The sequence below is a fragment of the Bombina bombina genome, chromosome 3 (assembly GCF_027579735.1).
Source record: "Bombina bombina isolate aBomBom1 chromosome 3, aBomBom1.pri, whole genome shotgun sequence".
NCBI lineage: Eukaryota > Metazoa > Chordata > Amphibia > Anura > Bombinatoridae > Bombina > Bombina bombina.
Window position 1 is genome coordinate 887,393,531 of NC_069501.1, and position 15,044 is coordinate 887,408,574.

Below are 15,044 nucleotides of genomic sequence, written 5' to 3' on the forward strand. Positions count from 1 at the left end.
TCAAAAGTCAAAGTGTTTTTTTTTTGCAGCTAGCTCCCAGTAGTGCATTGCTGCTCCTGCTCTTGATATATGGATAGTGGAAGTGGAAAATGCTTGATGTTGAAATTCAAGTATCTTTATCTAATATTCCACCAAATATTCAGAAACTGTGTTCATCCCATCAACCTCATACATCCCATTAAAATAGTAAGTAGCTATTGGTGTTTATAAACTTTTTTTTTTTTTTTTTATTCTTGCTCATACATACTGTTACTTGTAAATACATTTCGTTATATAATTTATGTATGTGTCTGTATCTTAAAGCAAGTTAGTTTAACCTCCTGTTTGCTAGTACAACTGAATTACTGTGTCGTGAAATAATGTAGGTCTAAAAAGTGTGTCACCAACATGAAAAGTGGAAAGCTCTCGCCTAGAGGATGGTGTCTCTTGCTCTTCATCGGGTGTCCTCTGCCGTTGAGACCTTATGTAGGTGGCCATCCTTGGTTACAAGGAGTTTTACTTGGAACCCCCATATGTATCTGATTTTTTTGGCTCTGAGGACTTTGGTGTAATCTGCGAAAGTTCTCCTCAAAAATAGGGTGTGGACTGACAGGTCTGGGAAGATTTGGATTTGTTCAAATTTTTCCGGCAATGTTTTGGACTTCATGTCTACATTAATAAGTTGGTTCTTGAAGGAGAAGTAGGGGAGTCTAGTCACCACATCTCTTGGCTTATCAACTGAGAGTGTGGTCTTGCCACTCTGTGAGCCCTGTCCATCAGATCATCAGAGTCCTTAGCCTCTGGAGCCAGTTCCTTGAAAAGTTCTTTTAAGTAGCTCTCTAGATCTTGAGGAGAGACTGACTCCGGGGCCCCCCTTATTCTTAAGTTATTCCTTTTAGACCTATCTTCTAGGTCTGCAAGCTTGTCTTCCAGCGAGGAAATCTGGGAGGCAAGGTTCTCTGAATAGGATAGGAGATTAGTGTGATCTATGATAAGGTCCTCCTGTTTCCGCTCCAAAGCATCTGTCCTTTCCCCGATCAATGCAATATCTCTCTTTAGATCGGCGTAGGATTCGTGAAAACTTTTTTGTCAGTCAGGGTGTCCCGCCAATAGGGATTTGATGATGTCTATTAAGGATGGGGATTCACTAGGAGATGGTTTATTATTGCTGTGGGTAGTGCCAAGGGCAGGTCCCAAGAGGGCCTCATACTGAGTGTTTAGAATCTGACAAGTCCTCATCCGAGGCCTCCTGCTGGGCTGACGAGGCAAGGTGAAAATGATCCAAGACAGTCTTCTTTTGAGGGTTTTGTGACATGATGTTCCTAAACTCTTTCGGAGGAACCTTAGGTATATAGGGTTAAGATCTAGCTGCTTGTAGTGGCGCGATTTATTGGAAAGTCTCACATGGACGCCAAACCTCTCTTCTGTATGGAAGGTATAGTAAGTCTGTTATGAATGTGTTAGAATTAGGAGTACATCTTTTGGTTTGTTTTAAGAGCCCTTGGGTTTCATAGGTCTCCCTGTAGGCCTTTCCTTTGTGGATTCTCTTTACTTAGTGCGACATAGTATAGAGGGTTGCAGCTGCGGAGCGCGACCGCCCCTACTCAGGTAGCCTAGACCCACTCTCCAAGGGACGTTTCTCCTTTTAACAAAGCCGGGAAAGGGGACCTGGGATATGACCCTCCTGTTTATACAGATGGGAAATGAGGGAGAGGGGGCTAGTAGAGATGTGCTGCTATTATTCAATGGAGTAGTGGAGCAGCAGTGTTTTCAACGAGAAGGCCTGATATGCTTGGGATGCCCAGGTCAGGTAGGTATCCCGTGTTATTGGGGGGGGGGGTCGGCCAGGTGAACAGCTCAGCAGGGGAGCTTGTGGGCACTAATGGGGGATGTTCTTATGCTGGTGTTATGCGGACTGCAGTGCTTAGTAAGGAGGCCCGTGTCTGACAAGCTTACTTGTAGCTGTGTTCAAGGGGACTGCATTGGTCTCATAGGCCCAGAATGTAAGGGCTAGCACGGTAGTTAGGTAGTTCGGTTCCTCCCCCTATGTCCCGCAGGTATTACCTGTAGTGTCGATGCCACAAGGACTAGGTAGTAGTGTGGCCTTTCAAAGCGCAACTTCTACTGCTGCCCTCGGAGGGGATTGATGGGTCTAGTGGTGGTTCCTATCAGGGGATCAAGTCTCCGTTGAATCCAAGGCGGGCAGCAGGCTTTCCTTTCTGGGCCTCGTCACCGGTGGAGCTCTCCCTATGAAAGATGCAGGCAAGATGGCGACCGCTAGCGCCACTTCACTTGGTGCCGGGATCGCTCGGTTCTCTCCGTGGGCCACTCCTTGCAGTGCAAAGGAATCCCCCGACTAGGCAGGTCAGTATGGTGGGGGTCCGATGCGGGTCTCGGGTCCCTCTTGTTGTCGATCTGCTTCTTCTGGTATCGCCTGTTATCTTTAGGCCCAAATCTGACGGTATGTCCGTTGGGAAGCGTCTCACTTGCAGTTCACAGGATAATCGCCTCTGGGGTGACATTCAAGCCTCCGGAGTCGTAGGTGACCACTTAGGTCTCTTTGGTTGCCGGATAGCTCTTCAGTGATTAATGGTTGTGTGCCGGTCACCTAGGAGGGGACCCAATTCAGCTCAGTCCGGTACTCAGGGCGTCCATATATCGGTGCTAGGACGCAGGGTCTCAGATATTGGACCCAGGAGTTAAAGGATAATATAAAAATAGTGCTTTCGACTACTTTTAATTACTTTTTTAACTAAAAAGCGCTGCTTTGTTGCGGAGCGCTCTCTCTATGCTGCCATTCAGCTCGGCAGTTAACTCCGCTCCCCCTATTTTGTATATATTTTTAATTCAATTATTAATTGTTTTTAGTAAGTGGGGTTAACTTCCCCTTTAAAAGTATACCTCTTATGGTGAGGGTCAGACCTATGACTACGGCCGAGGGCGGAAACGCGTAAGATCATGCTATTTTTACTCCACTGATGCTTCTGGCAGGTTTACAGATTTGAATGCATACCTAATAAAGGATTTTTTGTTTTTATACGGGAGCCGATATGTCTTTTTCTACATAGACAAAATGGTATAACTCTGTGGGTCCTTCAGTTGGCATATGACCTCCTTAACATAGTTCTCCCTGTTGAGAACAACATCTGAACCACCCTTGTCTGCAGCTTTAATTACTATTTGCAAATTTGTTTGTAATTCAAATAATGCCTGCTTATCAGATTGGGACAGATTCTGGTAGTTGGAAGTCTGGTAGCTTAATCAAATCATTCTCAACTCTTCTGACCTCAAAAGGAAAACATTTTTGTTTTTCCTAGCTTTTTTTTTTTTTTTTTCCCCTCCAACCATTTTTTTTTTTCCCCTCCAACCATTTTTTTTTTTTTCCCTCCAACCATTTTTTTTTCCTTTTAAAGGAGGGAACTTTCAGACCAGTTCTGGATCTAACGGCTCTAAACTAATTTCTCAGACGTTTCTGCCTTTTTGTTTTGTAAGGTCAGTTTTTGTCCACAATAGATTTATGCTTATCTTTATAGTCTTCTTCTCAAGGAACATCATTAGTTTATTGCTCTGTTTGGTCTAGGTACGTCTTCCCAAATATTTTCCAATGACCTGGTGGGGGTACTCCTTTTTTTTTTTTGTCTGCGACCAGAGCTCACGGTACTGCAGTGTTTTCTTTTCTGGGTTATATTTTGGTTTAAGCTGCAGATTTTCATACCAGTAGGTGGTGGTGGTGGTGGTTGTTTGTTCAAAAAATATTTTTTTTTCAAAGAGTTGTCTGGTTCCTCAGACTAAAGGTTTTTTCTGGGAGTTAAGATAGTCCTAATTTGACAGATGTAATGAGGATGAAGCTAGTGTCCGCCTGTTTGAACCTTCAGTCTTTATTTTGGCCAAGTTGCTCTTTGTATGGGTGTGTCATTTCCTCAGAAGCCTCTTCAGCTTTGTATACTTCGGTAGTGGTGCTATGCAATCTCAAACTTAACAAGCCTGTCTTTATAGCTGAATCATTATTACGCAGGGGGGGCTTCTTTGGTTCATTCTTGATCTGTAATCTCTAGAGATACAAGTCTTACAGGATTGTGGCCATCTGCAGGCCTTCAAATGTGCAAGTTATTTTTGTCTCCTTAGGGGCGTGGTTTCCTATTAATGTTTTAAGGGCCCTTCAGAGTGGAAAGGGAGTCTTTATATCCGATTTTAGAATTTGTTTCAGCGGTAGCATATGTCAGTCATCAAGGGGGAACTCGGTTTCCTAACCATGAGGGAAGTATCGAAAATTCTTTCCTGGGCAGAAGTCAGTTGTTAGATTTCTGCTATTCATATTCCTGGAGTGATCCACTGGGAAACCGATTTTCTCAGTTGTTGGTCGTGGCATCCATGTGAGTGGTCTCTTCATCTGGATATCTTCAATCAGATAGTGTATCTTTTGCATTTCCCAGAGAGAGAACTGATGGTCTCTCAGTTTGATCTCTAGCTTTCCAGGCACTGTGTGAGGTTCATGGTTTCTCAAGCAATGTTTGTGGATTTTCTGTTGGTTCCATCGTCTTCAACTAGCAATGTTTTTTCCACTTCTGAATCTTCTTCCCAGGTCCATTGCCAAAATCGGACTAGAAGGATCATCAGTAATTCTAGATGCTTCGGCTTGGTCTTTCAGAAATTTGGCATACAGATGTAGTTTAGATGACCAGTTGCCCACTTTGGTCTCTCTCTTTGCATCCAGACCTTCTGTCTCAAGTCTGTTTTTCCATCTTGGTCTCAAATCTCTTAGCTTGAAGGCATAGAGATTGAACTAATACTTCTTAGCAGAGAGGGTTCTCTGATTCTTTTATTGATTCTCTGATACTGGTATATACGCCTGTATCCAGGAATATTTCTTATAAGGTTTGGAGGACCTTTATTTATTGGTGTATGGATCATGTTTTTCCTGGCATTCTTTGAGAATTGCTAGGTTTTTGCAATTTTTGCAGGATGGTTTGGATTAGGGTTTATATCCGCCAGTTCTTGTGAAGGGTCAGATTTCAGCTCTTTCAGTTCTTTTCCTCTGGAAGATTGCTAATCTTCCATATATTTTATAATTTTGTTCAGGCTTTGCCTAGATTTTAAGGGACATTCAAGTCAAAATTAAACCTTCATGATTCAGATGGAGCATGCAATTTTTATACATCTTGCCAATTTACTTCCATTAACAAAATGTGTATAGTCTTTTTATATTTACACTTTTTGTGTCACCAGTTCCTTCTGAGCATGTGCAAGAATATACATTTATGCATTTGTGATTGGCCGATGGCTATCACATGATACAGAAGGAATGGAAATTGGCATAACTTAAATTTGTCAGAAAAAAATCTGCTACTCATTTGAAGTTCAGAATAAGTGATATTGCATTACTGTTTTATCATGCATTTGTTGATTATGCAAATCTACTGTATTTACTGGTCCTTTAAGCCTGTTTAACCAATTTTCTTTTAACTTGGTTTTCAAAGTTTTCCTTTGGAGCCAATGCATTAGGTTTTGTTTCTTTTACCTATTTCTTCTGCTAAGAGTTTCTTAGTTATCTGCTCTTTCATGTGTTCTTCCTTATCTTATTTTTTTTTAAGGATAAGGCAGTTTTTAGGACAAAATGTAATTTCTTGCCTAGGGTTGTGTCTTAATCCCTAAATTCTTCAGAGAGTTTTATTTGCATCCTTTAGATGTTGCTAGAGTGTTGAAGTAGTATTTTGATTCTACTATGGTTTTCGGATAAACTTCTACTTTGTTTCTTCTCTTTTCTGGTTCCAGGAAAGGGCAGAAAGCTTCTTCTTAGTTGAGACTTCTGATCCATACAGCGTTTTTTGGAGGCTGGTCAGCCTCTACGGATTACTTCTCATTCTACTAGATAAGTTCATATTTCTTGACCTTTTAGTAATAGGGCTTCAGTTGTCTAACTTGGTCTTAAATTCTACTATTTTTATGTTTTTGGTTCTTCTGAGGCTGCCTTTGGTAGGAAGTATTTCAAGCAGTTGTTTCAGGATTGCTCTTTGCCTGTTGGTTATTCTTTCGTTGCATGGTTTTGCTTTTTGGGGGGTTCTTGTGGGGTTGTGGCTTTTTAGGTTTTCAGTGAAATAAGATGTTAAATCCCACCCTTTATGTTTTATTACTTGTGGACTTCACAACTTGGATATTATTTCCCAGGAGTAATGTATTGTGGACTCTCATCACCTGTATGAAAGAAAATAATTTATGCTTTCCTGATAAATTCACTTCTTTCATGGTGCTGTGTGTCCCTGAGGCCCCACTTTTTTTTTCTGGTCTTTTTTTTTCTTGGGCACATCTTTATTTTCCCTGCTCCATTTTTTTGGTTATTTATTTTTCTACCTCTGCTAGGCTATATACGTTTGACTGAGGTGCCAGGTGCAGAGATAGGATGGGTTTTATAGAGCTCTTGGGGTTTGGGAATCTTTGCCGCCTCCTACTAGCAGGGAAGAATAATTCCCAGTAGTAATGGAATTTGGACTCTCACCACCCTGAAAGAAATGAATTTATTAGGTAAGCATAAATTGTTGTTCAAGAAAGGATGCTAAGAGAAGGAACAAATAAAATAATAGATAATAATAGTTGTTTAAAAAAATTGCATGCTCTATCTGTATCAATTAAAATTTTAGTTTTTACTTTACTGTCCCTTTAATCCATTGAGGTGCTATAGGGGACTTTACATCTAGCTTTGAGTATGATGTAGTAATATTTAAAGTGCCATAAAACAGGTTGAGATCTGTGCACATCCTAAAGGGCTAATGAATTAAAATTAGTTTGCATAAAAATGTTTAAAAATTGCTGGCAAGTATTTTAAAATAACTTTCAAAAATACTTAAATAGCCATGCTGTCTGGAGCACTTTGCTCCACCCCCCTTTTCAGTGTTTAGACACAGGCATTGCATTGTATTTCAACTGAGTTCACAGCTTCTAGGCATGCTCTATCAGAAAATCCCTGTTCACTTTTGCTTTCTACCAGAACAACAATAGATATAAATAAAGCAATGGAAGGAAATGTGTAGGGGGGAGTAAGAGCTTTACAATTTGGAGGGTTAATGGTGAGGTACTGCAGTATAAATTTGCAGGTAAAGTAATTAAAGTACATATTATATTTTTCTCTATCCCAACTTGTTTTATGTCCACTGCCATTTTAATGCATCATTTTAACCAGAAAAAGAAATAAATTTTACAATCAAATTGTTTTTTTAATTATAATGTATTATTTTTCTTCCACTTTTTGCTTCATATCCTGTCCCCTAATTCCATATTTATACAATTTAATTAATTCAGCTTCTGGCTACACAGTGCAGAACTGTGAAAAGGAAATGCATCTAGGATAAAGTTAGCAGGATAATTTTTAAGCAAAAATGCAACATGCAGAATTTAGTTTTGCTGATACTTAGTTTTCGTAAGCATCACTTTCACATACTTTTGACCAATTAAGAACCATTAAATACAGTAGAATTGAAAAAGTGACAAATACACAATAAAAAGACAATGCACTGAATATGAAATGAGTAGTAGAATATTTTTTGTTAAATTTCAAAGTTAATTTACCTTCCCCTGCATCATGTGCCAGGCATCAGCCAATCACAAAATGCCTATATGTATATACTGTGCCCTTTTGCACATGCTCAGTCGGAGATGGAGCCTCAGAAAGTGTGCATATTAAACAAATGTGCACATTTTTGATAATGGAAGTATATTGGAGAGGTGTAAAAAAAAATAAAAAAATATATGTATATATGTATGTATATATATATATATATATATATATATATATATATATATATATATATATATATATATATATATATATATATATATATATATATATATATATATATATGTATATATATATATGTATATGTATATATTAACCACCACACCTGTACACTAAATAAAACTAAAAAGAAAGAGAACTCAGTCTTTTAGGTATAGATGGAGTGTGACTGGAGGTCAATACCTAAAAGACTGAGTATCTTTCTTTTTAGTCTTTTATTTTATTTATTGCGCAATGTCACACTTATCATTTTGGCAATTTTTCACCTTTGATTTGATATATTACACTGTTTGTGATATTGTAAGTTTTATTTTTTTTTATTTTTAAAGGGATACTGAACCCAATGCTTTCTTTTAGTGATTCAGATAGAGCCTGCAATTTTAAGCAACTTTCTAATTTACTCCTATTATCAATTTTTCTTGGTATCTTTATTTGATAAAGTAGGAATGTAAGCTTACGACCTGGCCCTTATTTGGTTCAGAAAATGGGTAGCGTTTGCTGATTGGTTTTCAGTATCCATTTAATTTGCATGCTTTATCTGAATCATAAATGCTTCATTTTTCTCTTGTTAAGTGTGTTCAGTCCACGGGTCATCCATTACTTATGGGATATATTCTCCTTCCCAACAGGAAGTTGCAAGAGGATCACCCAAGCAGAGCTGCTATATAGCTCCTCCCCTCACATGTCATATCCAGTCATTCTCTTGCAACCCTCAACAAAGAAGGAGGTCGCGAGAGGAGCTGGAGTTTTTACTTAACTATTCTTCAATCAAAAGTTTGTTATTTTAAATGGCACCGGAGTGTGCTGTTTTTCTATCTCAGGCAGTATTTGGAAGAAGAAACTGCCTGCGTTTTTTATCTATGATCTTAGCAGGCATAACTAAGATCCACTGGCTGTTCTTGACATTCTGAGGAGTGGGGTAACTTTAGAAACTGGGAATAGCATGCGGGGTCCTCCGCAAATGAGGTATGTGCAGTACTTTATTTTCTGGGAATGGAATTGACTAAGAAAATACTGCTGTTACCGTATGATGTAAGTACAGCCTTAAATGCAGTAGTAGCAACTGGTATCAGGCTGATAAATGTATGCGCAGTCAAGTTATATTCTAGGGACTAGAATTTGACTGAGAAAATACTGTTAACACTGAAATAATACTTAAGCCTTCTCTGCAGTGGTAGCGACTGGTAGCAGGCTTAGTGATAGCTTTGCATGACATTGAAAAATGTTGTTTTTTTAATAAAACGTTTACTGGCATGTTATTCGTTTTTGTGAGGTACTTTGGTGATAAATCGCTTTGGGCATGATTTTTTTCCACATGGCTAACATATTTTTCTGCATGGAAACCGTTATATCAGGGCTCCCACTGTTGTGATTGGAGTGGGAGGGCCCTTGTTTTAGCGCCTTGTTGCGCAGTTAAAATTATTGCACAGTCTTTCTGCTTCTTCCTCCTTGATCCAGGACGTCTCTAGAGAGCTCAGGGGTCTGCAAATTTCATTTGTGAGGGAGGTAATCGGTCACAGCAGATCTGTGACAGTGTGCTGACTGTGATTAAAAGCGTTAAATCTTAATTGATATCTGTTTTATCCGTTTTGGGTATTGAGGGGTTAATCATCCTTTTGCTAATGGGTGCAATCCTCTGCTAATAATACACTTCTTGTTAAGAATTATTTAATTATATCTGTATTTTTGAAGCGCTGCAGCGTTTTTTATTTTGCTTGTAAAACTTATTGAAAGTGATTTCCAAACTTGTTAGTTTCATTGCTAAGTCTGTTTTAAACATGTCTGATTCAGAGGAAACTGTTTGTTCATCATGTTCAAAAGCCAATGTGGAGCCCAATAGAACGATGTGTACCAATTGTATTGATATTGCTTTGAATAAAAGTCAATCTGTACCGATAAAGAAGCTATCACCAGACAACGAGGGTGAAGTTATGCCGCCTAACTCTCCTCACGTGTCAGTACCTGCGTCTCCCGCTCGGGAGATGCGTAGGATTGAGACACCTAGTACATCTAGGCCCTTAAAAATCACTTTACATGATATGGCTAATGTTATGAAAGAAGTATTATATAATATGCCCGAATTAAGCGGCAAACGCGATAGCTCTGGGTTAAGGACAGAGCGCGCTGATGACACGAGAGCCATGTCTGATACTGCGTCACAATTTGCAGAACATGAGGACGGTGAGCTTCATTCTGTCAGTGACGGTTCTGATCCGGAGAGACCGGATATCAGAAATTTCAAATTTTAAATTTAAGCTTGAGAACCTCCGTGTGTTCCTAGGGGAGGTATTAGCGGCTCTGAATGATTGCGACACAGTGGCAATTCCAGAGAAATTGTGTAGGTTGGATAGATACTATGCGGTACCGGTGTGTACTGACGTTTTTCCTATACCAAAAAGACTTACAGAAATTATAAGTAAGGAGTGGGATAGACCCGGTGTGCCTTTTTCCCCTCCCCCGATATTTAGAAAAATGTTCCCTATAGACGCCACCACATGAGACTTATGGCAGACGGTCCCTAAGGTGGAGGGAGCAGTTTCTACGTTAGCCAAGCGTACCACTATCCCGGTGGAGGATAGCTGTGCTTTCTCAGATCCAATGGATAAAAAATTAGAGGGTTATCTTAAGAAAATGTTTGTTCAACAGGGTTTTATTTTGCAGCCTCTTGCATGCATTGCGCCTGTCACGGCTGCAGCGGCATTCTGGTTTGAGTCTCTGGAAGAGGCGATTCGCACAGAGCCGTTGGATGAGGCCTTGAGCAAAGTTAGAACTCTTAAGCAAGCTAATGCGTTTGTTTCAGATGCCGTAGTACATCTAACCAAACTTACGGCTAAAAATTCCGGATTCGCCATACAGGCGCGCAGAGCGCTCTGGCTTAAATCCTGGTCAGCGGATGTAACTTCCAAGTCTAAACTACTTAACATTCCTTTCAAAGGGCAGACCTTATTCGGGCCCGGCTTGAAGGAAATTATTGCTGACATTACGGGAGGTAAGGGCCATGCCCTTCCTCAGGACAGGGCCAAACCAAAGGCCAAACAGTCTAATTTTCGTGCCTTTCGTAACTTCAAGGCAGGAGCAGCATCGACTTCCTCCAAAACAGGAAGGAACTACTGCTCGTTACAGACAAGGTTGGAAAGGCAACCAGTCATGGAACAAGGGCAAGCAGGCCAGAAAGCCTACTCCCGCCCCTAAGACAGCATGAAGTCAGGGCCCCCTATCCAGAGACGGATTTAGTGGGGGGCAGACTTTCTCTCTTTGCCCAGGCTTGGGCAAGAGATGTGCAGGATCCCTGGACGTTAAAGATTATATCTCAGGGATACCTTCTGGATTTCAAAACCTCTCCTCCACAAGGGAGGTTCCATCTTTCGAGGTTATCGACAAACCTAGTAAAGAGAGAGGCATTTCTACAATGTGTACAAGACCTCTTAATCATGGGGGTGATCCACTCAGTTCTGCGATCGGAACAGGGACAAGGATTTTACTCAAATCTATTTGTGGTTCCCAAAAAAGAGGGAACCTTCAGACCAATCTTGGACTTAAAGATCTTAAACAAATTCCTAAGGGTACCATCGTTCAAGATGGAAACCATTCGAACCATCCTACCCATGATCCAAGAGGGTCAATATATGACCACGGTGGACTTAAAGGATGCTTACCTTCATATACCGATTCACAAAGATCATTATCGGTACCTGAGGTTTGCCTTTCTAGACAGGCATTACCAGTTTGTGGCTCTTCCCTTCGGGTTAGCCACGGCCCCGAGAATTTTTACGAAGGTTCTGGGCTCACTTCTGGCGGTGCTAAGACCACGAGGCATAGCGGTGGCTCCGTACCTAGACGACATTCTGATACAAGCGTCAAGTTTTCAGAATGCAAAGTCTCATACAGAGAGAGTTCTAGCATTTCTGAGGTCGCATGGGTGGAAAGTGAACGTGGAAAAGAGTTCTCTGTTAAAACTCACAAGGGTTCCTTTTCTAGGGACTCTTATAGATTCTGTAGAGATGAAGATTTACCTGACGGAGTCCAGGTTATCAAAGATTCTCAATGCTTGCCGTGTCCTTCATTCCGTTCCAAGCCCATCAGTAGCTCAGTGCATGGAGGTAATCGGCTTAATGGTCGCGGCGATGGACATAGTGCCATTTGCGCGCCTGCATCTCAGACCGCTGCAACTATTCATGCTCAGTCAATGGAACGGGAATTACTCAGATCTGTCCCCTTTGCTAAATCTGGACCAGGAGACCAGAGATTCGCTTCTCTGGTGGTTGTCACTGGTTCATCTGTCCAAAGGAATGACCTTTCGCAGGCCAGATTGGACGATTGTAACAACGGATGCCAGCCTTCTAGGCTGGGGAGCAGTCTGGAATTCCCTGAAGGCTCAGGGATCGTGGACTCAGGAGGAGAAACTCCTCCCAATAAACATTCTAGAATTAAGAGCAATATTCAATGCTCTTCTAGCTTGGCCTCAGTTAGCAAAGCTGAGGTTCAACAGATTTCAGTCGGACAATATCACGACTGTGGCTTACATCAATCATCAAGGGGGAACCAGGAGTTCCCTAGCGATGTTGGAAGTCTCGAAGATAATTCGCTGGGCAGTGTCTCACTCTTCCCACCTGTCAGCGATTCACATCCCAGGCGTAGAGAACTGGGAGGCGGATTTCCTAAGTCGCCAGACTTTTCATCCGGGAGAGTGGGAACTTCACCCGGAGGTATTTGCTCAACTGATTCGTCGTTGGGGCAAACCGGATCTGGATCTCATGGCATCTCGCCAGAAAGCCAAGCTTCCTTGTTACGGATCCAGGTCCAGGGACCCGGGAGCGGTCCTGGTAGATGCATTAGCAGCCCCTTGGGTTTTCAACATGGCTTATGTGTTTCCACCATTTCCGTTGCTACCTCGGCTGATTGCCAGGATCAAACAGGAGAGGGCATCGGTAATTCTGATAGCGCCTGCGTGGCCACGCAGGACCTGGTATGCAGACCTAGTGGACATGTCGTCCTGTCCGCCATGGTCTCTTCCTCTGAGGCAGGACCTTCTAATTCAGGGTCCTTTCAACCATCCAAACCTAATTTCTCTGAGGCTGACTGCCTGGAAATTGAACGCTTGAGTCTATCAAAGCGTGGGTTTTCGGATTCGGTTATTGATACATTAATACAGGCTCGGAAACCTGTGACAAGAAAAATTTACCATAAGATATGGTGTAAATATTTATATTGGTGCGAATCCAAGAGTTACTCATGGAGTAAGGTTAGGATTCCTAGGATATTAGCTTTTCTACAAGAGGGTTTAGAAAAGGGTTTATCCGCTAGTTCGCTAAAGGGACAGATTTCAGCTCTGTCTATTCTTTTACACAAACGTCTGGCAGAGCATCCAGACGTCCAGGCCTTTTGTCAGGCTTTGGCTAGAATTAAACTTGTGTTTAAAGCTGTTGCTCCTCCGTGGAGCTTAAACTTGGTTCTTAAAGTTCTTCAGGGTGTTCCGTTTGAACCCCTTCATTCCATTGATATTAAGCTTTTATCTTGGAAAGTTTTTTGTTTTTGATGGCTATTTCCTCGGCTCGAAGAGTCTCTGAGTTATCTGCCTTACATTGTGATTATCCTTATCTGATCTTTCATTCAGACAAGGTAGTTCTGCGTACTAAACCTGGGTTTTTACCTAAGGTTGTTTCTAACAGGAATATTAATCAAGAGATTGTTGTTCCATCATTATGTCCTAATCCTTCTTCAAAGAAGGAACGTCTTTTGCATAATCTAGACGTGGTCCGTGCTCTGAAGTTCTACTTACAGGCAACTAAAGATTTTAGACAAACTTCTTCTCTGTTTGTCGTTTACTCTGGACAGAGGAGAGGTCAAAAGGCTTCGGCTACCTCTCTCTCTTTTTGGCTTCGTAGCATAATACGTTTAGCCTATGAGACTGCTGGACAGCAGCCTCCTGAAAGAATTACAGCTCATTCCACCAGAGCTGTGGCTTCCACCTGGGCCTTTAAGAATGAGGCCTCTGTTGAACAGATTTGCAAGGCTGCAACTTGGTCTTCACTTCATACTTTTTCCAAATTTGACACTTTCGCTTCTTCGGAGGCTGGTTTTGGGAGAAAGGTTCTACAGGCAGTGGTTCCTTCTGTTTAATGTTCCTGCCTTGTCCCTCCCATCATCCGTGTACTTAGCTTTGGTATTGGTATCCCATAAGTAATGGATGACCCGTGGACTGAACACACTTAACAAGAGAAAACATAATTTATGCTTACCTGATAAGTTTATTTCTCTTGTAGTGTGTTCAGTCCTCGGCCCGCCCTGTCTTTTTCAGGCAGGTTCTAAATTTTAAAATTATAACTCCAGTCACCACTGCACCTTATAGTTTCTCCTTTCTCGTCTTGTTTCGGTCGAATGACTGGATATGACATGTGAGGGGAGGAGCTATATAGCAGCTCTGCTTGGGTGATCCTCTTGCAACTTCCTGTTGGGAAGGAGAATATATCCCATAAGTAATGGATGACCCGTGGACTGAACACACTACAAGAGAAATAAATTTATCAGGTAAGCATAAATTATGTTTTTCTTTAGTGGCTTTTTAGGGCTCTGCTAATAACAAGTAAATTAAATAACAGACGCAATTTTTTAACATTTCTGAACACTTTGTTACAAAAGGGAGAACAATCGCAAGAGAAGTAACTCTGACCGAGAGAGCGGTTCTACACAAAATCCTTTCAGATCAGGAGGTCAGGATCAAAAGCAAGAGGTTGATACTCTAACTGCCCGTGTTGGTGGGAGCAAAATTCAAAGTACAAAAACAACAAGGTAAAACGTTATGTTTGTATACAATCAGTTGCTAATAACATGCTTCATAATATAGATTAACTTAATACGTGGGCTGTATTAACCCAGCTTCTTACATTTGGCAAATTTCCAAATAGTTGAATATCTGAGATAGGTTGGCAAGTTGCTTTTGAGACTTAGAGCTTAGTATGATAATTAAAGAGACATGGAACACACTTATGTTTTTTTTTTTTTTCCTTTTATGATATAGAGCATTCAATCTTAAAAAACTTTCCAATGCCTAATATCAAATTTGCTTAATTTAACTTTATTCTTTGTTGAACGAGCAGCAATGTACTACTGGGAACAACTAGCTGAACAACACAAGTGATGTGTATGATATACATATACACGCATATAAAATATATATGTGTATATATATATATATATATATATATATATATATATATATATATATATATATATATATAATATATATACACACACATTTTTCAGAGAATATGAATGATAA

The 15,044-nt window shown here is 40.7% G+C and overlaps 1 protein-coding gene across 1 annotated transcript in view; it reads left to right on the forward strand.

The window, feature by feature from the left end:
• The window catches only part of RBM26 (RNA binding motif protein 26), a gene marked incomplete in the record, with an annotated part of 247,005 nt that overhangs the window by 44,529 nt on the left and 187,432 nt on the right, over positions 1 to 15,044 (forward strand). The window contains 1 exon segment of the mRNA XM_053705484.1: positions 14,405 to 14,550. Coding sequence (XP_053561459.1) covers positions 14,405 to 14,550 — 146 coding nt within the window.